At 36.2% G+C, this 26,395-nt stretch overlaps 4 protein-coding genes across 4 annotated transcripts; all 4 read left to right on the plus strand.

Moving 5' to 3' along the window:
* Window positions 1-620: 620 nt before the first annotated feature.
* LOC116019866 (WD repeat domain-containing protein 83) lies at window positions 621-4,686 on the plus strand. The gene is made up of 8 exons (XM_031260224.1): window positions 621-880; window positions 1,228-1,330; window positions 2,042-2,149; window positions 2,553-2,662; window positions 2,770-2,877; window positions 2,961-3,006; window positions 3,251-3,382; window positions 4,089-4,686. Exons 1-8 carry the CDS (start codon window positions 672-674, stop codon window positions 4,170-4,172), a joined length of 900 nt encoding a protein of 299 aa, XP_031116084.1. The 5' UTR covers window positions 621-671; the 3' UTR covers window positions 4,173-4,686.
* Window positions 4,687-6,359: 1,673 nt separating this feature from the next.
* Window positions 6,360-12,542, plus strand: LOC116018930 (cellulose synthase A catalytic subunit 2 [UDP-forming]-like). The gene is made up of 14 exons (XM_031258978.1): window positions 6,360-6,769; window positions 7,631-7,826; window positions 7,926-8,122; window positions 8,240-8,336; window positions 8,423-8,597; window positions 8,718-8,984; window positions 9,118-9,463; window positions 9,582-9,719; window positions 9,814-9,939; window positions 10,054-10,266; window positions 10,353-10,632; window positions 10,760-10,953; window positions 11,036-11,386; window positions 11,542-12,542. The coding sequence occupies exons 1-14, from the start codon at window positions 6,683-6,685 to the stop codon at window positions 12,127-12,129; spliced, it is 3,255 nt and encodes a 1,084-aa protein (XP_031114838.1). The 5' UTR covers window positions 6,360-6,682; the 3' UTR covers window positions 12,130-12,542.
* A 601-nt stretch (window positions 12,543-13,143) lies between these two features.
* LOC116020920 (ribonucleoside-diphosphate reductase large subunit) lies at window positions 13,144-18,643 on the plus strand. Its single transcript, XM_031261492.1, has 17 exons — window positions 13,144-13,657; window positions 14,252-14,313; window positions 14,416-14,503; window positions 15,065-15,328; window positions 15,505-15,745; window positions 15,832-15,908; window positions 15,982-16,152; window positions 16,224-16,316; window positions 16,407-16,556; window positions 16,638-16,724; window positions 16,817-16,981; window positions 17,057-17,176; window positions 17,302-17,504; window positions 17,586-17,735; window positions 17,815-17,962; window positions 18,053-18,136; window positions 18,224-18,643. Exons 1-17 carry the CDS (start codon window positions 13,430-13,432, stop codon window positions 18,317-18,319), a joined length of 2,427 nt encoding a protein of 808 aa, XP_031117352.1. The 5' UTR covers window positions 13,144-13,429; the 3' UTR covers window positions 18,320-18,643.
* A 5,096-nt stretch (window positions 18,644-23,739) lies between these two features.
* Window positions 23,740-26,395, plus strand: LOC116021018 (ethylene-responsive transcription factor ERF110-like). The gene is made up of 2 exons (XM_031261609.1): window positions 23,740-24,221; window positions 25,539-26,395. Exons 1-2 carry the CDS (start codon window positions 23,882-23,884, stop codon window positions 26,084-26,086), a joined length of 888 nt encoding a protein of 295 aa, XP_031117469.1. The 5' UTR covers window positions 23,740-23,881; the 3' UTR covers window positions 26,087-26,395.

Genomic DNA, 26,395 nt, shown 5'->3' on the forward strand with positions numbered 1-26,395 from the left:
GAATGCTTGCTTCAATTATAATCATAATCTTGCTCGAGCTGCACTATTGGGTCTCGAATTTCACTTTGAATTGCTATTTATGAATAATTCGCGAGACATAAGCTCTAGAGGTTTAGAATTAATTTAACATAATTTGTATCAATATATACATACGATCATTATTGTGTGGACCATACTATTAAATAATGTACATTCAATATAAAAATAATGTACATTCAGTATAAAAATAATGTACATTATATTCAGGAGATGTACATTATTTGTGTACTGAATATTCAGTACAAAAATAATGTACATTTAGTATATTAAAAATGTACATTTGATTATGGTCCACATAGCTGTGTGGACTATGGTCCATACAATAATTTGCCATATACCCAGCAATGACATGTTATTATTTCAAATGGATCACAAAATCTGGTGATATAATCATATAGAATAGATGCTCTTTGTAGTTTGTATACAAAATCATCAATCATATATCTCTCCTTTCTAAAGAGGCCCATTTACTTTGCAGAATATAATGGGCTTATCGAAGAATGTCTTGTTGGGCTTCGCTTCTTTCTTTCTTTTTTTTTGCAAACGACTTCGCTTCTTTCAGTTACCGGATTTCAGCGTCATTTCGTTGTGCGATAGGCCAATAGCGTAGCCCATTCGCGGTAGGAAAGAGGATGAGCGCGGTGGAGCTGCCGAAGAGGGAGGCGAACGTCCTGAGAGGACACGAGGGAGCGGTTCTGGCTGTGAGGTTCAATAGCAACGGCGAGTATTGCCTGAGCTGCGGGAGGGATCGCACCATCCGCCTCTGGAATCCGCACCGTGGAATTCAAATCAAGACCTACAAATCTCACGGCCGTGAAGTTCGAGACGTCCACGTCACTTCGTACTGTGCTCTCTCACATTATTCATCATATTGTACAGGATTATACTCTACTTCTACTTCTCTTACAGCGGAGGAAGATTATTTGTGTTTGATAAGTAACTGTGTAATCAAAACCAAAATATATGCGCGTGTATACTGTATAACAGATACAAACCACAACAAAAGTGTTTTGGGCTGAAAGAAAGTTCGACTAATGAAGTGTTGTTGAATGCCACAAATCTAATGAAATGCGGCATTTGTGCATTAGCAGCAGTTACCATGCCTTTTACACTGATTTTTTTAATAGATTCTAAGTGCAAAATTTGATGAGTTGTGTCTTGTGACCTTCAACTGTTTTGGAAATGCAGGGATAACTCCAAGCTATGTTCCTGTGGCGGTGATCGGCAAATATTTTACTGGGATGTCGCATCAGGCCGTGTAATTAGAAAATTCAGAGGCCATGACAGTGAGGTAAAATACAAGTATGGTGAAATTCAACATAATATCTGAGACTTCAAAATACTTGTTATTAAGCTTGTGGTATATACATTACACATTACACATTACACAGTAGGCGATTTTGGATTTTGGATTTTGGAAGGGTATTCATGGCACTGATAGTCATTATTGGATGGTTGTAGAGGTGGAAAAGACTGTTGTAAAAAAACTGTGCTTAGAGATGTTAGAAACATAGAAAATTCTGGAAAGTGGATAACTTATTATATCCTTTCAAAGTTCAAACCGAGCTTGGCAGGAAAACTAGACTTCAATCATGCCATTAACAGTTTTAGAGTATATTTGGACAAAATTCTGAAAGAAAGTCTTCCTGTATGTCTAAGATTAAAATCATGTTACTCTATTCATACATAACTTTGCATATACTTGTGCATACACTTAGAAATGTTCTGGGTATGTATGATTGATATCTATAGTTTTGCTTTAAGCTTTTAATTTTATATGAACATGTAGCAGCACGCAGAGAAACTGAAGCTTCAGTTTTACAAGTTTGCTATTTTAAATGATTGATTTGTTTCTGCTCCACGAATACTGTTTTTATTTTCTACTTAATTAAATATGGAAAGGTTTGCTTGCTCTAGTTTGTTGTCTTTCTGTATTATAAATTAATGCATTAGCTTTTCTGCCACTATTACCTCACACTGTCCTCTTCAACATCATTGCCAGGTGAATGCTGTGAAGTTTAATGACTATGCTACTGTAGTTGTATCTGCTGGATATGATAAATCTTTGCGCGTCTGGGACTGCAAATCTCACAGTACTGAGCCAATTCAGGTTCGTAACTTTCCCTTTCTTATACTGTAGGCTATTGGTCACATTGAAACTATATTTTTTAAAAACCTCTGAAGTTTTGCTAGTAATTATAATATTTTTAGTAGCCAATGATGAAGTAGGGAAAATTTTGTTGGTTTTGTGATATTATAATTAGACTAGAATTGGCTGTGCATGTGATTACATCTGCTTGATTGTTATAAAAGTCATCTACATTCTATGCTGATTTGGTTTCAAATCTATTCATGTGAAATGTTAATGCTCTCTTCCTCTATATGTTTTGTCTTGCTTTGCTGACCAAGCTATAACCTTTTTGAATCTGTTCATTATAAAATGTTAACGCTTTCTTCTTATTCCCATTTCTTGTTTTGTTGGCCTAGCTATAATCGTTTTCAATAAAATGCAGATTATTGACACATTTTTAGATAGTGTCATGTCAGTCTGTTTGACAAAAACTGAAATAATTGCTGGAAGTGTTGATGGAACTGTTCGAACATTTGACATTCGAACTGGTAGGTAAGTAGCACTTCAACAAAAATCTGGAATCCTTTTTTATTTTAATTAAAGACTGAAATGTTTGCAAGATATTGCTAAGAATACCAATATTTGTGTTGATTTACCAGGGAAATATCTGACAGCTTGGGGCAACCTGTGAACTGTATCTCTCTGTCAAATGATGGGAACTGTATACTAGCTAGCTGTCTTGACTCAACTCTGCGACTTCTGGATAGGTAATTTCTCTGCAGTCTTGTTTATTTTCATATTAGTGATAAGGGGACATAATTCATTACCTTCTTTGCTTCTATTCTGACAGGTCTACTGGTGAATTGTTGCAAGAATATAAGGGTCATACTTGCAAGGTTTGTGGTCAAGCCTGGCCTGGACCTAACTTTTGATCATGAATTTCCTTAACAAATTCAAAATTAATAACATTTGTTTTAAGACATTAATAAACTGATTAGTAATGCACTGTAAATGGATTCATTACACTACTCCTTTTCCACGGTTTGCTTTCTCTAGTGCATCCAAAGCAATATCATGGAGCTTATTGCATCTAGTCATTAGCTAATTAATAACCTCTAACCAGTTTTTGCTGTTTCCTAGACTTCTAAAACAGACTGCTGTCTCACAAACACTGATGCACATGTGATTGGTGGTTCTGAAGATGGTTTTCTTTACTTCTGGGATCTGGTTGATGCGTCCGTAACATCCAGTTTCAAGGCTCATGCTTCTGTGGTAAAGTTTCTTATTAAAATGCAAGTTTTGGATTTTGAACACACTTATAAGTCCTCTTTAAGTCATTGTTAGCTTGATTTTTGTAGGAATTCAGAAGCAGTATTTATCATTGAACTTAGTTGAGTATTATAAGAGTTGAGTATTAGGCACTTCTCTTATAAATATTATGTATGTAGTCGTGCAATTGGTGGTGGTGGCTTCACCGTAACTCTTATGAAGTGAGAATGTGTAGTAGATTGAGAGTATTTTGGAGTATGTGTAGCATGTAACAATGTAGGAAATTGTTACTACTTTCTACAGCATCCAATCTATTTTAACTCAACTAATCAGTTATAATATATGTAATTAGGATGACCTAATCTTTTAATCCATTTGCCAAGAAATTTTGGAAGGTCCACCTGCTACACTGCCTGCTTACCTTCTGTTTATGTTGGTTGGACCAAATTGTAATTTCTGGAATGAAATAAATCCGTATACTTTTGTTGAATACTTGAATGATATTTTCTACCAAGTTTTGTTGGTATTTGACAATCATTGCACTTGTTTCCAACTGCCTCTAACAAACATTGTCTAAAACTGCTTGCCCTTGCCTGGTCTTGTTCCCATTCTCAATTATTTTCATATTCTTACTAAAAGATCCATTTATTTAGGATTTGATTTTTATCTATTTCTCTTTATGATTACAAAACTATTTTCTTGCATTCAGGTAACGAGTGTGAGTTATCACCCAAAAGACAGCTGCATGGTAACTTCATCCGTTGATGGGACAATCCGAGTTTGGAAAACTTGAAAGAACAAATCCAATTCAGCCTCAACCTCAGATCTCTCAATCTAATATATCAGCGAGCTGTAGATGTGCATCGCTCAGTGGGAACTGAACACAATACTTCCATTAGTTGAGAGGTGAGAGCCAAGACAAAAATGGCACCTACAGACTGGCCTGGCCTGGCCAATAAGAAACAGGTAACATAAAACGATAAAAGACAGACTTAGGTGCTGGCTGCATCGCATTATCCAGTTATCCACTAACTATATTGGCTAATCATTGACTTATGTAACTTATGCAACAATTGGCGGACTCCATTCCGCAAGCACATGATTTGGGTAGTGAATTTGTCACATGCACCATTATGAAATATTTGCTGGAAATTGACCGTTACAGCTTTGGTTGGTGCTGGGTAGCTGTCCAGTCAATAGTCTTTGTTTTCTTCTCTTTTCCAGTTTTCTTTTTCCCGTTGTCTTATACCTTTTTTTTTCCTCTTTCATATATATATGAATAAAATATTTACAAATTTGAACAGTCAGGTTGCTTTCATAGCCTTTATACTACGTATTAATCATTAATTAATAACCAATTATTTTTCACTTTTTATAGCCCATCCATGTCAACTTGACGTAAAATAAATTTCAGAAAAGCATATACTCAGGAAAAAAAGGTTACTTCAAAACCTTCATTTATGAAATGTGGCGTTTTCCTATTATTTAGTGGGTTATATATCTTTCTTTTTCTTTTTATAAAGTGTAACCAGATCTGTTTATTTCTTAATGGATGGTACCAATTTGGACGGCAAAGCATAATGAGCTACGTGAAGAAAATTAGAAGGTGTTACTTTATGAGAAAAGGAATTCGAATGCATTTAAAAAAAAAAAAAAAACTCTATATTCAGTGTTCATATTTTTCTTTATGATTTTATTTAAGTTGATATTATTATTAATTACTAAACATCTAACCAACCTGATTAAGTAAATTAACAGACGGGTACAGTCGCACAGTACGTAATGAACCATAACTGTTGGACTCGTGACCAAGCTTTTGGACTTTCTATCCCCCCACCCCCAAAAACGCACACACAAAATAATAATAATAAAAATAAAATAAAATAAAATAAACATGAAGAGCTCTCCGTGACGCAAAAAAAAGCACCAGCATGTTTATAATTTACTACCAACAAATATCAAAAGAATTCTAGATAAATACAAATTCATATTGACTATTACATATTTCAATTTCATATTTGATTTTAAACTATTACAGAGTTAACTTTTTCACACTATTAAATTCCTGTCCCATGTAGTCATTATATTCCAACGAGTTGTTTACCTGCTGGTCCTGCTGTTTAAATTCAAATTATTCGTACCACAGTGGATAAAATTTAAAAGAAATTTGATAGTAATTAGTAATGCATTAAATGTAAAAATATATATACAAACTGACAGTTAATGTGAGAGGATTGAGAAGTTTCCATATATTAAAAAAAAAAAAAAAAAGAATAACGGAAACATCGGGATGTTGATCCAGTGTGAAAATGGTGGCAAAATTCCTGAAAAGAAACGTAAACTCACATTACGTATCTTCTTCAACCTTGCTGAGCTGGTTTCACTATCCTTCTCCCTCTCTCTCTACATTTCCCACTTAAAATTTACAGCCAGAGAGAGAGAGAGACAAACATAGCGCGGCAGGCAGGGCCCCACCCAATTTACCCTCCACTGTCGCCAACACACAGGCGACAAATATAGATACGGTCATACGGTGTACAAATTTGTGTTTGTACATTGCAACTTCGTATAATCTGTTTTAGATTCTTGCTTTGAGAGCTGAGAGAGAGCCCCTTCCCCACTCCCACGCTTTTTATTAATAATCAGAAAAATCACAGTTACTATCTAAAAAATGTATATTATATTAAATAAATTTATCTGATTTTAGTCCATAAAAGATCAGAAAGAGAAGGTAATTAGTGAGTGTTCATAGTTAACTGGCTTTGTTAAAATTTGTAATTTTGTGATTATTTGAATTTGACTAGGTTGCCTTGTTTTTTTTGTTTTTTTTTTCTCATTTTATTAGAAGTCGTGTCAAGATTTGATTGATCTCTGACTATAACAACTTTATATCACTTTTAGTCCAACTCCAGCTAAATTACAGCCTGAATGCTTTGCTTGTTCATGAATGTAAGTAAACCCATAGCTCACAATCTCACATTCATCTTTTTAACTTTTTTTTTGGGGATTCTTTCGATGCACTCCCTATTATTAACTAACGCGTACTCTAATTACTTAAATCATTGGAATTCTCCAGCTTTCTATTAATCATTTCGGCCTCCTTTTTCTTTTTAATTGGCATTGCCTTTTTCTCTCTCTCACTAACCTGCTGCTTTTCCTTCTTGTTGGGTTTTGATTGATGGGGGGTTTACGCTAAAAGGGGGAACCTTTGGGGTTTAGTTGATTCTTGGCACTGAAAGCTTGAATCTTTCACCTGGATTCTTGGGTAATTTCAGTATCCGTGATCTCGTGGAGGTTCTGGGAATGGCTATGAATACTGGAGGAAGACTTATTGCTGGTTCTCACAATAGGAATGAATTTGTGCTCATCAATGCCGATGAAATCGGTAGAGTAAGTCTCTGAAAACCGTCCTTTTTTTTTTTGGGAGGTTCTTACTACTATGCATATTTTGATTATTCTGACTACTAATCATCCCCTTTCAGAAATTTTATAACTAGGGTTTGTGGTGATAGTTTAATGCTGTATCTCCTTGAGTATCTGAGACTGGTTTTTCAGACTTCTTAATTTGCAGAGAGGAGCTCTAAAAAATATTATACTTTTATTATTATTATTATTATTATTATTATTATTATTATTATTATTATTATTATTATTTTCCTGGTATTTGATTGGAGGATTGCTTTGAGCTGTTTCTGTAGTGTTTTTTTGGGCTACAGTAAGCATTTACTTTCTTTTTTTTATTTTATTTATTTTTTAATTTTGCTTTAGGAGTGATCTCCATGCCTATATTATGATAATTACTGCAACTTAAAAAAAGAAAAAAAAAAAAAGAAAAAGAAATAGCACTATTTTCTGTAGGTGTGTTTGTGTTAACAAACTCTCCATTGCAGTCACTTATGGATGTGAATGTTAATCTTCTCCTGTTTGGAAGTGTCATAACGAACTCATATGAAGATGTATAAAATATGTTATACCTCTGCAGATTTGAACCCTTGTAAGATTCTTAACATATTGATGCAAGATACTAATGGTTAATTTCTTGAAGTGGGGGTAAAATGGTTGCTAAAAGTTTGGTTAAGTTCTCAATTTATAGTCTTTGGAGATATATTTGGGAATTGCACTGATTATTGTTTGAAAAGTAGATTAGAAAGCTCATGTAGAAATAGAAATCCTATAAGGTGATACTTATGTTTTACACAGATTATTGACATTTGGGTGCTGATTGTAGTCTGATCATTGTTTTGATTCCAGATAAAATCAGTGCGGGAATTAAGTGGCCAAATATGCCAGATTTGCGGGGATGAGATAGAGATCACAGCAGAGGGAGAAGTCTTTGTTGCTTGCAACGAATGTGCTTTCCCTGTATGCAGGCCTTGCTATGAGTATGAGAGAAGAGAGGGAAACCAGGCCTGCCCTCAGTGCAAAACTAGGTACAAGCGTCTCAAAGGCAAGTGATGTCTTCTCTCTTTGCGTGAAACCCTCTCATTGGCGGAGACATACTTATTTTTACGAGCCATGGAATTAATATATTGCATGGACTGTGTAGGTAGTGCTCGGGTTGACGGGGATGAGGAAGAAGATGACATTGATGACTTAGAGCATGAGTTTGACTGTGATATTGAAGCTTTAGGCGGTGCTGGGACAGTTCCTTCTTCCTATTGCCATGGCGGTCATGCTGGTTCATCTGGAAACGAAGCATCTACCCCTGGGTTAGAAATCCCTCTTTTGACCTATGGTGAAGAGGTAATTAACCGTCATGTCTTGTACATATCTTCGCCCCTTCTCATTTCCTAAAGAACTGGCCTCGGTTTTATTGTCCATGGCATGTGTCTTACTCGCTGGCTCTTTTCCCTGTTCTAGGACGTTGAAATCTCTTCCAATCATAATGCAATCATACTACCTTCATCTGCTAGTGTCGTAAATGGCGCTCCTCCTTATGGCGAGCCATCTGGATCTTGTAAGTTATTTTGGTCTATCCAATTTCATTTCTCTAGAATGCCATTTTTTTTAAAAGAGAAAACCGCTAAATTCTTTGTCTATCAGCGCAATGTAGGCCAATGGTTCCAGAGAAGGACATCGCATTATATGGCTATGGAAGTGTGGCATGGAAGGACCGCATGGAGGACTGGAAGAAAAAGCAGGGCGACAAGCTTCAGGTGGTTAAGCATCAGGGCGGAAGCATTGATGGAAATGATTTTGACGATACTGATTTGCCAATGTATGGAAACGGGTCAAGTTTATACTATAAGCCCAAGTTGTCTATTGATCCACCGTAGTGCTTTGATTCAAATTGTAACGGATGAATTTGTTAACCCGCGTTTTGAAAATGTATTCTCAGGATGGATGAAGGGAGGCAGCCCCTGTCTAGAAAATTGCCGATTGCTTCAAGCAAAATAAGCCCATACAGGATTCTAATTATTCTCCGCCTCGTCATTCTTGGCTTGTTTTTCCATTATAGGATTCTTCATCCAGTTGCAAATGCGTATGGTTTGTGGTTGACTTCAGTGATTTGCGAGATATGGTTTGCGGCATCATGGATTCTCGATCAGTTCCCAAAGTGGTGCCCAATAGTACGAGAAACATACCTTGATCGGCTATCACTTAGGTAGATGGTCTTGATAATTAGATGTTATTTATGGATCGAATATATGTCTTTTGGCGATATCTATACTTGAAAGTCTCTAGTAATAATTATTAAGAAGAGAATGTGATTTTCCTCCTACTTGCTACCATTTTAGGTACGAGAGAGAAGGAAGGGCATCTGAACTGGCGCCTATTGACGTTTTTGTCAGCACAGTTGATCCCTTGAAAGAGCCTCCATTAATCACTGCAAATACAGTTTTATCCATTCTTGCTGTGGATTATCCTGTCGAAAAAGTATCGTGCTATGTCTCAGATGACGGTGCTGCAATGCTTACATTTGAAGCCCTTTCCGAGACATCTGAATTTGCTAGGAAATGGGTTCCCTTCTGCAAAAAGTTTAATGTTGAACCCCGGGCTCCAGAATGGTATTTTTCTCAGAAAATCGACTATCTCAAAGACAAAGTTAACCCGGCTTTTGTCAGGGAACGGCGTGCAATGAAGGTACTTCATAGTTCGTACTTCCACTTCTTTTAATTTATTCTTTCTATGCTTAAAGTTTTTCCTTTTCTATAGTTCGTAATTGTTTGGGCTTAATTCCTTGATTTCATTATTCATATAGAGAGAATATGAAGAATTTAAAGTTCGGATAAATGGTTTGGTTGCAATGGCTCAAAAAGTTCCCGAGGAAGGCTGGACAATGCAGGATGGTACTCCTTGGCCAGGAAACAATGTCAGAGATCATCCCGGTATGATCCAGGTTAGTAAGAATCTAAATATTAATAACTTTTACTACTTCATGGACCGTGATCCCTTGTTCTTAGTGTCTCGACTAAGATTCGTCATGTATGTAGGTCTTCCTTGGTCAAGATGGCGTTCGAGATATTGAAGGAAATGAGTTGCCTCAGTTGGTTTACGTTTCTCGTGAAAAGAGACCTGGATTCGATCATCACAAAAAAGCAGGAGCGATGAATGCGTTGGTGAGCTCATTATTATTACTTAACAATGGCTTGTACACGCTAGCGTTTGGTATTAAAGGAAGAATATTAATTGATTAATGCAGTCCTGATGAATGGAATTTTTCTGACATTTAGGTGCGGGTTTCGGCCGTTATCTCAAACGCTCCTTTCCTTCTGAATGTTGACTGCGACCATTATATCAACAATAGCAAGGCGCTGAGAGAGGCCATGTGTTTTATGATGGACCCCACTTCCGGGAAGAAAATCTGTTACGTGCAGTTTCCACAAAGGTTTGACGGGATTGATCGTCACGATAGATACTCAAACCGAAATGTTGTATTTTTCGATGTATGGTACCTTCTCCTTTTTTGTTAAATTACAGTATTCTTTTTTTCACCGTCTTGACCATAACCGCATCTTGTATTTAAATACAGATTAACATGAAAGGCTTAGACGGAATACAAGGACCAATTTACGTTGGAACTGGATGTGTATTCAGAAGGCAAGCACTTTATGGATTTGATGCTCCTTCGAAGAAGAAGCGGCCCAGTAAAACTTGCAATTGTTGGTCGAAATTATGTTGCTCCTGCTGCTGTTTTGGGCGTAAAAAGAACGGTAAAGGAAAAACAAAGAGAAACACAAAGAAGAAAACAAAGCAGAGGGATACGTCAAAACAAATACATGCACTTGAGACGATTGAAGAAGGAATTGAAGGTAAGGTTTTATATAAATGTATTTATTGATAACGCACTGCCCATTCATATGATAATTTGGGATAACTACATGTACATTAAACTTCGTAAAGGCTGTTAAAGATTCATTGGATTGGTCTTGAATGCAGAAACGAGTGTTGATCCATCTCAGGCTTCCCAAACTAAGCTCGAGAAAAAATTTGGCCAATCTCCTACGTTCATAGCCTCAACGCTTTTAGAAAATGGAGGTGTTCCCAACGCTGCTAGTGCCACGACGCTCCTAAAAGAAGCCATTCATGTTATCAGCTGCGGTTATGAAGATAAATCTGAATGGGGAAAGGAGGTAAGGAACGAGAAATACATCTCTTGCCGGTTAATGTTTTCGTATAACGTCTTTGCTGACAAGTACTTGAACGTTTAAACAGGTTGGCTGGATTTATGGGTCTGTTACGGAAGATATCTTGACAGGATTCAAGATGCATTGCCATGGTTGGCGGTCTGTGTATTGCATGCCTAAACGACCTGCGTTCAAGGGCTCTGCTCCTATCAATCTCTCGGACCGTCTCCACCAGGTTCTCAGATGGGCTCTTGGATCCGTTGAGATTTTACTCAGCAAGCATTGTCCGATATGGTATGGCTATGGAGGCGGCTTGAAGTGGCTCGAAAGGTTTTCGTACATAAATTCTGTTGTATATCCTTTGACTTCCATTCCCTTGATCGTGTACTGTTCTTTACCGGCTATCTGCCTCCTGACCGGGAAATTTATTGTTCCCGAGGTAACTTCATGACTCTTTTATATTTGTACATCTTGTTTTGACACGTGACATAAATTGCTGCATCACACGAGAATCTTGTCATTCACGTATTGTCTACTTTGTTATCCTAAAGGAACTCGTGTATGAGGTTTGGCTAACTAGTCTTTGTTTACCAGATCAGTAATTACGCCAGCATTGTGTTCATGGCGATGTTCATCTCCATTGCTGCCACCGGTATCCTTGAGATGCGATGGGGTGGCGTTGGAATAGACGACTGGTGGAGAAACGAGCAGTTCTGGGTAATTGGCGGTGCTTCCTCGCACCTTTTCGCTCTCTTCCAAGGTTTGCTCAAGGTACTGGCCGGAGTGGACACAAATTTCACTGTCACATCGAAAGGAGGAGACGATGGGGAATTCTCCGAGCTCTATATCTTCAAGTGGACATCGTTGTTAATACCCCCGATGACTTTACTCATAATAAACATAGTCGGGGTCGTGGTTGGTGTCTCGGATGCAATCAACAACGGATACGATTCTTGGGGGCCCTTGTTCGGTAAGCTGTTCTTTGCTTTATGGGTCATCCTTCACCTCTACCCGTTCCTGAAAGGTCTGATGGGAAAGCAAGATCGCACCCCGACCATAGTCGTGGTGTGGTCGATCCTCCTGGCTTCGATACTGACCTTGCTGTGGGTACGAGTCAACCCCTTCGTCTCGAGAGACGGCCCCGTTTTAGAAATCTGCAATCTGAACTGCGACGACAGATAGAAATGTGCAGTCTGAATAGCGTCGACTGAGAGTGACATGAATTTGCTGCATAGATAGACGCATGCCACGAGCCCTTTAGTCGTCGTTGGACATGGCTTCTCGGCCAGAAATATATATTATAGTGTTTGTTCTGTGGGATTATTTGTCACAAGAGAAGATAGAACTGAATAAAGAGTAGTAGGGGATGGAGCTGTGTAGATATGAAATATCCATACAGTATTTGTTTAGCAATTGTTTCATTTGTTAAGTTGTAAGTTTATTGATTTTTTTGCATTTTGGTATAATCTCCTCTTCAAAGGAGTGTAAATTTTGTTTCATTGATTGGAAGTGAAGAAGATTGTGTTCTTTGTTATTGGAATCTGGATCTAATATTGTAATATCATATTTATCTACTGGGCAAATTATTCTGTGGACTTAGTGGACCCGAATTTAAAATACACAATTTACATATTGAATGTTTACAATTTATATACTAAATATTGACAATTTGAATTGTGCACGTTCAGTATGTAAATTGTGACGGGTACAAGGTGGACCCCGGGTCTATGATATAATTATTGTATCTACTGAGCAGGGCTAAATAACGTATATTCTATGTTTCTGTATAAAATGAAACACCAAAGCAAAAAGATAACGGAGAAGTTCATTAGAGAATTTCTTAGATTGTTGACAATGATACATGATCGAGCCATGATACTCGCAGTGTGGGAGTTCAGCTAATGTGGCAGGTTTCTTGTAGGCACAGTTATTGCCCTTCGTATTGAGTCACAATTATTCCCCTAGCGTGTGAATTATAGCTAATGTGGTGGGTTCTTTGTAGATACAGACACGTCTTAGTACGGCTATTGAGTTATTGCTGAATTATTATGAATTTACACATTTACTATCTTGTCGAGTAGGAAATTTGATTGTGGGAAAAAAAAAAAGAAAATAGAAAAGACAAACAATACTTTAAAAACCGAACCAAACGTACCTAAAGGGCTAAAAATCATTAATATAATCAGCGCAATTGGTGCAATTCGTGGGTCCCACTTCCATAGGCTCTTCCGCACTCTTCAATTTTACCCGCCATTCAATTCTTTGCGCGGGGAAATTCAGACCTACTACGCTCCTCTGAGGAGGGAAACTTCAAAAAATCAAAACCCTAAAGCTCAACTTTATACATACATATATACACCAACACATATCCCGCTCATTTCACGATAATCACCTCGAAAGAAGTGAAGAACGACAACTGCTACCGATTCTAGTCTGTACCTCTTTGAATCAGAGGTGTTTGACAAAAGTCCTGATCGGAGAGATGTATGTGATCAAGAGAGATGGGCGTCAGGAGGCTGTGCACTTTGACAAGATCACCGCTAGGCTTAAGAAATTGAGCTATGGCCTCAGCTCCGACCACTGTGACCCGGTGCTTGTTGCCCAGAAGGTCTGTGCGGGCGTCTACAAGGGTGTCACCACTAGCCAGCTTGACGAATTGGCCGCAGAGACGGCAGCCGCCATGACCGCTAATCACCCTGACTACGCATCTGTATGTTTCAATTCCCTACCTTTTTTACAATTCCGTAGTTCTCTATATGTTAAGTAACATTTTGGATTGTAGGGCGGTTTGGTTTACATGATTTTGCTGTCATTTTCACTGTTTATAACTGTATCTTCAGTCCTGGATTCATGCCTGTTTATTGTATTGAAAAGTTTAATTCTGGTTGTTGATCTGTTGATTGGGGTCTATATTGGTCAATTTGATTGAGTTTTGCATTTTATTTGCTGGGAGGGTTAAAATATGACCTACTGTGTTTTGCTAGTTAGTAGTGGATTCACATAATTCTTTATCCAGGTGATATATGATCTGATATCATTTTTTTTCTTTTCAGTTCCCGTTCTCTCTGCTATAATTTGAGCAGCCTTTGTGTAATTGTCATAATCTATGCGCAGGGTTGGTTTTGTAATGAGGAAAAAGTAATGGTTTATGAAATTTATCTTACATTTGCTTTTGTAGCCTGATAGTTGTTTATTGCATACCAAAGTTTTGGCCTAAGTTTCATATGAGCTACAGGCTTCACTCTCTAGGGTGGAAATGGAAGTGCTTGAACTTGTTTGTTATCTAATTGTTTTATTATTGCAGTTGGCAGCAAGGATTGCTGTTTCTAATCTCCACAAGAATACTAAGAAATCATTTTCTGAGACGTAAGTTCTTTAATTGTTGTTTGAGATTGTTTTCCCATTTTCAATGTTAGTTTAATGTCTAAATGACAAAAAAAAACTGGTTAATCTTTATGGTGGCTACAGGGTTAAAGACATGTATTACCATATCAGTGAGAGATCTGGACTGAAAGCGCCTCTCATTGCTGATGATATTTATGAGATAATCATGAAGGTATTGTTGCTTAATCTTTTGCTTGTTAAAATGCACTTAGGTGTGTGCCCTGTGATGAATAATATTTACAGCAAAAATTTGTTGTATAACAATGATTATCATGCGTAGTTATTTTGACAAGTTTAAATCTCTAAATGATTAATAGCTTGATGTCGGCAAACCAGTTCTATCTTTTTCTCCATCACATATGGTGTCATTTCCCTAGAAAATGCTTAAATCCCACTGCTCTGTTGCCTATTTAACCAAGAAAGAAGTATCTTCTGTAAACCTTCCCTATCAAATTTGCTGCATTGAATTGTAATATAGAACTTTCTCGGGAGCCTTTATTGTTCCAACTTGCTTGTCTTTTTATCAAACTTATTGATTTGGTCATCTATAAAGCTTTAGCAAATAGGTTGAGAATTTAATGCACCAGTGCCTTGTACTATTTGCAGTCATTGGGGTGGTACTCACTGTGTCAGGTTTTTTATTTTTTATTTTAATTTTTAAGGTATGCCTGCTTTTGCCTTTTGGTCCTAGACTCCTAGTGAATCTTGACCATTCCTTTCTTTTGTCTTGCAGAATGCTGCTCGTCTGGATAGTGAAATCATATATGACCGAGACTTTGATTATGATTATTTTGGTTTCAAAACCCTTGAAAGGTCTTACCTCTTGAAGGTTCAGGGGAAAGTTGTGGAAAGGCCACAACACATGTTGATGAGAGTTTCTGTTGGAATCCACAAGAATGATATTGAATCTGCCATCAGGACATATCATTTGATGTCTCAACGATGGTTCACTCATGCTTCTCCAACACTTTTTAATGCTGGAACTCCAAGGCCCCAGGTTAGTCAACTTTCTTATTAGAATAGTTTGCTTATTTGCTTAAATCTGTATTAGACTGCTATAATAAATCAACTTTCCATTTTAAACAATGGAGCTCTGATGATGTTTATGCCTTATTAGTTATACTAATGTAGGTTTTCTTGATTGCTTACATGATTATCTTGTTATGCTTGCAGTTAAGTAGCTGCTTCCTTATCTGCATGAAAGATGATAGCATTGAGGGTATATATGATACTCTAAAGGAGTGTGCTGTAATTAGCAAGTCAGCGGGTGGAATTGGTGTCTCTGTGCATAACATCCGTGCTACTGGGAGTTACATTCGTGGGACAAATGGAACATCCAATGGAATTGTTCCAATGCTACGTGTGTTCAATGACACTGCAAGATATGTTGACCAGGGAGGTGGCAAAAGAAAAGGTATGCAATTGGATTCTACTGCAGAATTGTCAATTATGATCATGCATCCTGCTAATTTTTTTGTTTTATGTTTGTGCTGCATGTAGGTGCTTTTGCTGTGTATCTTGAGCCATGGCATGCGGATATCTTTGAGTTTCTTGATTTAAGAAAAAATCATGGAAAGGTATGACTGGCCTAAGAGTACTCTAATATTACCTACATTTGAACTGTGAAGTATAATGGTGCTCTTTTTTCAGGAAGAACATCGTGCACGAGATCTCTTTTATGCCCTTTGGGTTCCTGATCTCTTTATGGAAAGAGTACAGAGTAATGGGCAATGGTCTTTATTTTGTCCAAATGAGGCACCAGGATTGGCAGATTGCTGGGGTGAAGAATTTGAGAAACTTTATACAGAATACGAAAGAAAGGTAATTGTCACACTGTTCAAACACACTGAACTGTTCTTGATACTTGGTTCTGAGGCTTTTTATGGACTCAGGGCAAGGCAAAGAAAGTTGTACAGGCACAAAATCTCTGGTTTGAAATCTTGAAGTCTCAGATAGAAACTGGTACTCCCTACATGTTATATAAGGTTAGTTGTATACTCTTTATATGCTAAAGACTTGATCTGATTCTTCATTTGCATTTTAGTTTTTAGTTAACCTTGTTTTCACTGTTCTAGGACTCTTGCAACAAAAAAAGCAACCAGCAGAATCTTGGTACTATTAAGTCTTCTAACTTGTGTACTGAGATTATTGAGTATACAAGCCCAACGGAAACTGCTGTCTGCAATTTGGCTTCAATTGCTTTGCCACGATTTGTCAGGGAAAAGGTAATTTACTTGAGTCCATAGGATACATATTTAGTGCTGTTACTGTTTAATAAATAAAAGATCTTGCTTCTTATCTTGCAGGGGGTTCCAATTGAATCACAACCATCTAAGCTTGTTGGAAGCAGAGGCTCTACAAATCGATACTTTGATTTTGACAAACTGGCAGAGGTTTGACTTGTTCCATAAGTAATTGCTTCATATCTTTCTTAATGTAATAATTTATAAGTTTGGCTGTAATGTGTCTCTTCTTATTAATACAGGTTACTGCAATAGTTACAACAAACCTGAACAAAATTATTGATGTCAACTTTTATCCCGTCGAAACTGCAAAGAACTCTAATTTGCGTCACAGGCCCATTGGGATTGGTGTCCAAGGTCTTGCTGACACATTCATTTTACTCGGCATGGCTTTCGATTCACCAGAGGTGAACTACCTTGATGCAACATTCCTTCTTCTTGATGCATTATTTCTTTTTTTCTGATAATCATATGATGTGCAGGCCCAGGATCTAAACAAAGAAATATTTGAAACAATATACTACCATGCTCTGAAAGCTTCTTCCGATTTGGCTGCAAAGGAAGGCCCTTATGAAACCTATGAGGGTAGTCCCATAAGCAAGGTATATGTTAGTGTTTCAGCTTAGACATTTAAGTGCAAGTTAAATTTGCAGAGTTTATATATGATTTTGCAATGGTTACACCTGTAGATTGGTTTCTGATTAAATTGATTGATTTTATTGTTCAGGGTACCCTCCAGCCAGATATGTGGGGAGTCACCCCCTCAAATCAATGGGATTGGGTTGCTCTTCGAGCAATGATAGAGAAGAATGGAGTAAGGAATTCCCTTCTTGTAGCACCAATGCCCACTGCTTCAACAAGCCAAATTCTTGGAAATAATGAATGCTTTGAGCCATACACTTCCAACATTTACAGCCGCAGAGTTCTAAGGTTTCTTTGCCCACCAGATTCTGTTAGTTCACATTTTAGTTTGCTACCTATCCAATTCTAACTACTGTTGTATTTTGACAGTGGCGAATTTGTTGTGGTAAACAAACATCTACTTCATGACTTAACTGAGATGGGTCTTTGGTCACCTGCACTTAAGAACCAGATTATATATGAGGATGGATCTGTGCAGAAAATCCCTGAAATTCCTGACGACCTTAAATTAATCTACAAGTAATTTTCTCATCCATTATATTCTTTCATATTCTTCTCTATTCATTGGCTGATACAGAGTATAATGTACTCATGTTAGGACTGTGTGGGAGATCAAGCAAAGGACTCTGGTTGATATGGCTGCTGATCGTGGATGCTACATAGACCAGAGCCAAAGCCTTAACATCCATATGGACCAACCCAATTTCGGAAAGCTTACTTCCATGCATTTTTATGCTTGGTCCAGGGTATGTTATCTGAGTTCAAATCACTTCATATCTCCTACTCTGATTTGTCTCGGTGTTCTGATCGTCTACCTTATTTACACGGACACGCAGGGTCTGAAAACTGGAATGTACTATCTCAGATCACGTGCAGCGGCTGATGCTATCAAGTTCACTGTCGATACTTCCTTGCTCAAAGTAGCCCCCCATTGCTATCATTTCCTCTTATTGCCATCTTCTATTTAATCTCCTAGTCTCAAAGAAGTCTATTACGTTTTATTGCAGGAAAAACCGAAAACAGCTGTTGATGATGAAACCAAAATGGCACAAATGGTGTGCTCTTTAACGAACCGAGAAGAGTGCATGGCTTGTGGAAGTTAAGGAGAGTGAGTCATATTCTTCTCAAACCAGGAGACCTTGAGATTTTCTGCTTGGGGTTTTTGGTAGTCTTCACTGGTATACTATGATGTTATGTTGACAGTTAAACGTTCATAACACTAGTTGTGTGATATATTACGTATATAGTGTGTATAGAAAGTTGGGTTGAATTTGCAGTTACACCTCGTTTGCAAGCTTATGCGTTGTTTAGTATCTGAGCTTTGGCTTGAAATGCCATATGCCCATATTAGTGTTACTCTTTTGTTATGTATCATAGGAGAAACCGTAATGAAGATAGTGATATTCAATATTTGTTACTAGTTGCCATGGTTTCATCAAATTATTATTAGTATTATTTTTATTTATGGAAAACTCGATCATTATCTAAAGGTGGAGTGAAACCCACTTTGTTAATTTAAATTAGTATAAATTGTTTATAGTTAATTTTCTTAAATCACGAATTGTTCAATTAGATTAGGAGATGTCTTGAGTAGGTTTAGAGCATTTTGGAATCGTAGTTATACATATGGATGAGAGAGAAATGAAGAGAGAAGAAATTGGTCTCTCTACAAATGAAGATTATTGGAACAGTAAAGGAACAACACGAATACCAAAGCCAATGCTTGCGTGGCTGCAATCATGGCACCTAGCGGGTGTGTTAGGCGTTCTTGACCTTCTATTTTTTTATTTAATTTAATTTTTTAATTATATTTGTTTTTATTTTTATTTCCTCCCTTCTCATTTTCTCTTTTTTGATTATATTTACAAAAACTTTTTAAAAATCGCAAAAAAACTTTACACTATTAAGAATGCTCTTATAAGAAGTACTTTAAAAGTTATACCATACTTAGATTAATTCTTGTTCACACTGCGTTAATTTGATTAAGGGGCAAAGTGTTAGTTATATTGATTTTTTATACGAAAGAAAGTTTTAAATTCCTAACATTTTTTAAAAATTAGGGTACATAATCACTTATGCCAATCAAGATGGTTATGATAAAATTTATTTGAGACCTAATAGTGCGATTAAATTGAAAATTAAAAATATAATTCAAGTTAAAAGACTGGTCTTAGAATCTAATCACGGGAAAAAATGGAGATACAGACATACAGTTCCGTATCATCCAAGATGTTTCAATTTGAGATTACAAAAACTCCCAAACAAAGCAAATATGTATGTAATATAAAATAAATAAAAGTGGTCAAAACACTCAAAATTGGTAGGTTGTCAGTTGTCAGTCCCGTGACATGATACCATACCAAAGAGTTTGTTGTTCCAAAGCTCCCATACTTCTACTGTCTCTTTCATGTCATTATCGGTCGGTTTAGGTCTTAACGTTTACTTTGACTCCACTGTTTATGCGTGCCACACTCTACATATCTATCTTAATAGAGGGAAGACTCGGTAAAACAAACGTACATTTCAGGACTTTCCATCATATTTTCGAATTTCATTAACAATAATCTCAATCCTTTCATAAGGATAATTTATTCTAAACTGTTTGGACGGTTACCTGTGTGGCTTTGAAGGTTATTCGTCGGCTTTGGTTGTGGACCTTCTAGGCATCATAACTTCTCGTTTTCTCTAAATTTTTTTTTTTCCCTCTACTACATTATAAAAAAACTAAAAAAGTTGTTTGGACTCTTGCACCTTCTTTTTTTTTTTTTAAGGAAAATAGTACTCCCAATTTATACTCCCAATTTGTACTCCCTCTCACATGCTTTTGATGTAGACACTTTTCTGTGGGCCCACAAGATGAAAATAATCAATCTCTGCTTGCCACCTCAGGGAGTATAAGTAAGGGAGTAGAATTTGGGAGTATGTGTAGTAGAACTCTTTTTTTAATGATCAGCGATCATTATTAATGATATACAGGACAGATCTTTTCTAATAATCTTAACCAACAAATTACTACAAAAATGTAAGTAAATTTAGGTAGTTCATAAAATCATAACTAACTGGTTCAAACAAAAAATGTCAATAGGTCACTAAATTTTGTAATTACCAAGTCAATGGTATGGCCAACTTGGTTGGAATTACCATTGTACTGTTACATTTACATAGTAGTTGTGTAATTAACATATCCGCTTATTGTATTAAAATTTAAAAATATCACTTTGAAAGGGGTGACCAAGTAAGCAGAGTATGATTTTTATACATAAAAGTCAAAAGAAAATTTTTGTCCAACGCTCTCTTGGATGAGTTTGTCATACTGATTTTTCTAGTGCAGTTTACATATTCGATGTGATTTGATTATTATTACACAAAAGCGGGATTATATTCTTAGTTTGAGTCGATCAATTATAAATAACATAGACCGGTTTATCTCATTGTGATCCTTTGATTGGTAGAGTTACAAATAGAGACGACAATTTCAATCCGCCCCGCGGATAATCACCCGAATCCACCCCGCATGGATCGGGTTTTTTTGGGTGATAGTGGGTGGTGGATTGGGGGTGGATCTTAAAAATGTAAACCCACGGTGGGTCGGGTTGGATTCGGGTTTTATGTACAAAACCCGCCTAGCACCCCACCCGACCCACCATGTGTGTATACATATATATAATAGTAAAATAAGTAGTACTAGTATATAGTTAATTATAAAAGTTTCAATAATTTTAGGTAACTTTTTAGTATTTTTATATCTAAACTACTAAATTTATTTTTTAAACTAACAACTTAGTTATTATATTATAATATTTCTATTTTTTAAACTAACAACTTAGTTATTATATTATAATATTTCTATTGTTTTATGTTTTAGTATAAGTAATGAATTTTATTGTTTAATTATCTCTAAGTAATTTTGATACTCCGTATTATTTTTTGAAAAAAAAAATAATAAATTGATAAGTGGTGGGTACCCGTAGTGGACACCCGCATCCGGTGGGGGTGGGGATGGATTCTAAAAAAGTCCACCCGATGCGGGTTGGGGATGGGAGTGGGTGGAGAAAATAAAAGGTGGGTCGGGTGATGGATGTAGCCCTCCCCGACCCACACCCGACCCATTTCCATCCCTAGTTACAAAATAAATTATACTCATAACATATTTTTGAATAGTGGTTACAAACATTTTTTTTTTTGTAAATAAAAAATATTTATACACGATACAATTAAATATATCAAATAAATTTGGATCCTGATGCTAATTGAAACTGTACTATGGATACATCTTGAAAAATGGTGATAAAACCGTGTTGGGTGTCGACTGCATTGACTGAAGTCAACGTTTTGTTCAACTTAACTGCCGCCCGCTATGCTACCCATACTGTCGACTGCTAGTGGAAGGTCAAAACTGCTACTAAGGAATGTGTAACCGACCATGTATACAAAAGATATATACAAATTATATTTTCAGAAATAGAATCACATTTGTGTGAGATCGTCCGTGAGACGAATCAGGTCAGATAAACATACAAATGTTATATTTATATGTTTAAATATAATGCTAATCATGAATAAAATATTTGTTAAGTATAAGAAAAAATGTAATACTTTTAAATCAAAATATAAAAATATTACATTTTTTTCTTAAAAGTATTACATTTCCATCTTATCCCACCCCGTCTCATGGTGAGACGGTCTCACACAACAATTATTATTGTATGGACCGTGGTTCACACTACTCTGTGGACCACGGTCCAAAAACACATAATATATATTATTCTAACTCATAAAATACATTATTTTACCATAGAAATTTAATTATTCTGACGCATAAAGTACATTATACATTATTCATTTATTCTAACACATAAAGTACATTATTAAAACTCATAAAATACATTACTTTACCCTAGACATTTTATTATTCTAACACATATAAAGTACATTATTCTAACTCATAAAACAAATTATCTTACCCCAAAATGTTTATTCTAACACGCGTGCAAAGAAAGGAATTTTTTAACTTCAAAACGATGCCGTTTTGGACCGTGATCCACACAATAATTTACCCTCACTTGAGTTTTTGCGTTGGAAATATATTTATGCATTTAGTAACTAAAAGAATAGGAAAACCCTTATTTGTACATTTCTTCAATTTAAAAATAAGATAAGGACAAATTGATGTGGTAAATACGGAAGTATTCACAAACATATATGTAAAAGTATTAGGATCGGATCGTATAAAGATTCTTGACTAGTCTGCTTGTTGGTTTAAGCTATTAAGCTCGGGTGACAACGCAAGATTAGAGGGTTCCAAGCTATAGATAGTAAGCAAAAATACCAAATATTTCATCCCTCCCACATTAAATGTGGTATTTATAAGGGAGGATAAGAGTCACATGCAAGGCTCTCGACATGCCTGACACGTGTTGCGCATGCAATTGACTAGTTCGGGAATAACGCTACGATATCCACGTGTTATATTATTACTCATCATTCACTAAATTATGTACCTCGGTACAAAGTTAGAAATCTAGGTCTTAATTTTAAATAATCTTGCCCGAGGTGAAATTCCCGACCTAAGAAGGTCGAGGTCAACTATCATTGCTTAGTACTTTCCATTTAAACTTTAAAAGTCAAACTTCATTTAATACATTCAATCGATTTTTCTAAGTTGTAAGTTTAAATTGAACTTCAAAATCATAATGGGCCTCTCCATACCGTATTAATTAGGTAAATATTGACCCTAAAATAAAATATGAAACCATCACTTTGGAGTAGTGATTAAGCCGACAACGAATATAATTACAAATTATATTGTGAATTATGAATAAATTAAATGTACATTTTTAATATATATTGAATATATACTGAATATACATTATAAAACTAATTAAGACAAATATTGTGACAATCTAATTAATCATACTATATATATTTATTAGTCATTACAGTAATTTTATCACCAAATTATTAACTCACATATTTGAATTACTGTCTTTATTATTATTATTATTATAAACAAAAATAATATGTAAACAATTAATTTATGATATTTATCAAATTGTCTTTATATATATATATATATATATATAGAGGATTTTTACAAGGATAACTGTTTTTCAATACTACTAACTCTATTACACTGGATCACAATCTCCATATGAGGGAGCAACCTGATGCTAATGTACCACAATGTCTTTGGCTACACATATAACTTTGTTCAGTTAAAAATAATATTTTGAAATTATTTTAATACTAATTTTAACAGATTTGAATTTTAATGTGTTCAAATTTTGCCACACCCTCTAATAGCTAGTGGCTATAATTGGCAATACCGTATTACCGTACGTGGACATACGAGGAAGGAGCTGAGAAGCAACTTGTATCTTCCTCGATCAGGTAATAATATGAACATTCATACTCATTCGTTGACTTCTAACCCACTTGCGTTTTCAACAACTAACTTCTATAAACTATAAATAAGCTAAGCTCCTTCCTTTCTTTTCCAGATAAAATTAAATATCCTCACATCATATCCCTCCATATATGCTTTTACTGCGAACTGAAGAACTGAAGATCAAGCAATATATATATAGCACCAATAATATATATCATCGGTTTGGATCGGCGAGCTGGCCTGGGGGCATGTAATGATATAATAATATATATAATATATGCCGAATCCAAGAGACAGAAGAAGCAGCAAAGATGCGGCGGCGTATTCGGAGATGGTTTCGCCATTATTGGCGGCGGGGATTAACAGAGAACGGGAGATGAGTGTGATGGTGTCTGCTCTGGCTCACGTCGTGGCGGGAGACGACGTCATCACTAGCGGCGCCGGCGGCGATGGAATATTATCTTTGACAAGTTCGTTATTAGATTCAGTGGGTGCTAGCAGCGCTAGCGGCAGTAGTAGTGGAGGATTATCGTCATCGTCAACCTCAGTTTGCAGCTCTTATTACCACCATGACGACTTGTCTTTACTTGGAGACTCCACCCTTGGATCATCACCAGGTTCTTCTGCTTTTTTTTTTTTTCTTTTTTTTTTTTTTTGATGCTTTTGTTATATATTGTTATTGTTTGCATGCAAATTAGTCACTTGTTAAAAGTTTATATATAATTATATATATAGGGGCAAGATCTTGTGCAACTATATATTCATGTGGTTGTGTGGTTTTACACCACTATATATATATATATACAAATGCACCATTACATGTTCAGAAATATATTAGGTGGTGGCATTTACTCAGTACCACTCAATTTGTAAAATGCCTCATGGCGGGTGTATTTTTAAACACGTGGTGGTGCATTTGTACATACACAGTGATAGCAAGTCACGCGATTGCACATGAATAATAGCTCCATATATATATATATATATATATATATATATATATATATATGAAACCCTAATATATACATAGTTATACTAGATAATATGATAATAAATGTACCTATAATATCTACTATCTAGTACAACTTCAAAAACTTTTTAAGTTATACTTCATACAAGAGGTGTCAGTACTCAGTACTGGTAGAAACTTTATGTAGAGAAATGATAATGTACTCCCTATAATTAAATTAGCACCAATGTCATGTTAATAAATATGCAAGTATAGCAAGTTGTATTAGGTATTGTTGTTATAAGTATCTATACTACTCAGTACAACGTACTTACTACAATTGCATAATTACATATTTAAGTATTACATACCGTCATTATTGTACTAACTTTCATTTTAATTCATACTGTACTAACTTTCATTTTTAGGAGGTAAGTCAGGTAATTCAGTTTAATTTATTTTTGTTTAAACTTTTTCATCACATTCAATCGACCAATAGCAAATGGATGACGAAAGCAGTATTGATCAACAATTTCCTTTTAATAAAAGTCAACAAGTTATCAGAAAATAAAAGGCTACGGAGTATTATCCAAACATGTATCTAAAGTCAATACATGTGATGATGACAACCTTTTCAAGTTAAAAGAAATAAGTTATTATTGTGTCCTGAATTTAGCATAATTGATTCCTTACATGACTCAAAGTTCATAACTGGACCGAAGGCGACAATGTTACTTGAAATGTCTGGATTAAATCCTTTGTGTACATATAAAAATTATGATTTGACTAATGGATTGATTGCGCAAATTTGACTTGATAAAATTGTGAATTGAATATTAGTACGGGGCCACAAGTAGCCTAACACATCATATATTCATATAGAATATGAATCCTAGTATAGAAAAATATTTAAGAGTAATTATTAATGAAAAAGATATATTTATTGTTTATTTATAATTATATACTCTGTACTTGTTTTATGCAGCTCAGAGTGGTGGTAGAATAGCAAGAACAAGGAGTGGCCCACCTGAAACTGCGACGTTTATATACACTCCGACGACTACACACCATAACGCCCAAGTGGAGCCGGGAAGACAATACAGAGGAGTGAGACGGCGGCCATGGGGGAGATGGGCGGCCGAAATCCGAGATCCCAACAAATCCGCCAGAGTGTGGCTCGGCACTTTCGACACCGCCGAGGCCGCCGCCGAAGCCTACGATCAAGCCGCCCTCAGGTTCAGAGGCAGCAAGGCCAAGCTCAATTTCCCGGAAAATGTAAGCTTGTTGCCTCCCCCTTCTTCTTCTTCTTCCTCGGCTAGGGTTTCGTCTCCTGCCGCTTTCTCTCCGGCTCCTTATTCTAATTTCGGTTCGCCGGCGGTCGTCAACCGCCCCGGGAGTTTGTTGGAACAAGGGGTATGTTCGCCGGAATCTTTGTCCTCGATGCTCCCTTCTGCTCAGCCACCGGTTCGTTTCGGCCATGCCCGTGGCCAGAGTAGCGGAACGAAATCTCCCGTTGCTTTTTGGTCGGATTAGACTCACCACCCGTCTTCTTCTAGAGTGTTCTAGATGATCTGAAAATCTTTTGCGTACGTAAAAATGGATATTTCTAGATGTGCACACTTTTAAATAATGAATTGCGGGTAACACTAGTATAGGATATTTGCAATTTGAGCTTAAACATTTTTGCAGTTTTACTATTCCTAAGGGGAGTATGCTGATATTAAAATATTTTAGAAGTTTTTTTTTTTTTTTGTTGCAATTAAAGGTCATTTTCTAAAAGGAAGTGACTCTAAATTGTATTTTGGAGAACAATTAAAGTAGTGCGTGGATGGTTAATGTGCT

The sequence above is a fragment of the Ipomoea triloba genome, chromosome 5, assembly GCF_003576645.1.
Source record: "Ipomoea triloba cultivar NCNSP0323 chromosome 5, ASM357664v1".
NCBI classification, from domain to species: Eukaryota; Viridiplantae; Streptophyta; class Magnoliopsida; order Solanales; family Convolvulaceae; genus Ipomoea; species Ipomoea triloba.

Coding starts and splice junctions, on each gene's coding strand:
- LOC116019866 (XM_031260224.1), top strand. CDS start 672: ATGAGCGCGGTGGAGCTGCCGAAGAGGGAGGCGAACGTCCTGAGAGGA. Junction 1,331..2,041: donor TCAGAGGCCATGACAGTGAG/GTAAAATACAAG, acceptor CATCATTGCCAG/GTGAATGCTGTGAAGTTTAA. Junction 3,007..3,250: donor ATAAGGGTCATACTTGCAAG/GTTTGTGGTCAA, acceptor GCTGTTTCCTAG/ACTTCTAAAACAGACTGCTG.
- LOC116020920 (XM_031261492.1), top strand. CDS start 13,430: ATGTATGTGATCAAGAGAGATGGGCGTCAGGAGGCTGTGCACTTTGAC. Junction 16,982..17,056: donor TGGCTTTCGATTCACCAGAG/GTGAACTACCTT, acceptor TATGATGTGCAG/GCCCAGGATCTAAACAAAGA. Junction 17,736..17,814: donor GACCTTAAATTAATCTACAA/GTAATTTTCTCA, acceptor TACTCATGTTAG/GACTGTGTGGGAGATCAAGC.
- LOC116018930 (XM_031258978.1), top strand. CDS start 6,683: ATGGCTATGAATACTGGAGGAAGACTTATTGCTGGTTCTCACAATAGG. Junction 8,337..8,422: donor TGGCGAGCCATCTGGATCTT/GTAAGTTATTTT, acceptor TTTGTCTATCAG/CGCAATGTAGGCCAATGGTT. Junction 9,940..10,053: donor CAGGAGCGATGAATGCGTTG/GTGAGCTCATTA, acceptor TCTGACATTTAG/GTGCGGGTTTCGGCCGTTAT.
- LOC116021018 (XM_031261609.1), top strand. CDS start 23,882: ATGCCGAATCCAAGAGACAGAAGAAGCAGCAAAGATGCGGCGGCGTAT. Junction 24,222..25,538: donor CACCCTTGGATCATCACCAG/GTTCTTCTGCTT, acceptor TGTTTTATGCAG/CTCAGAGTGGTGGTAGAATA.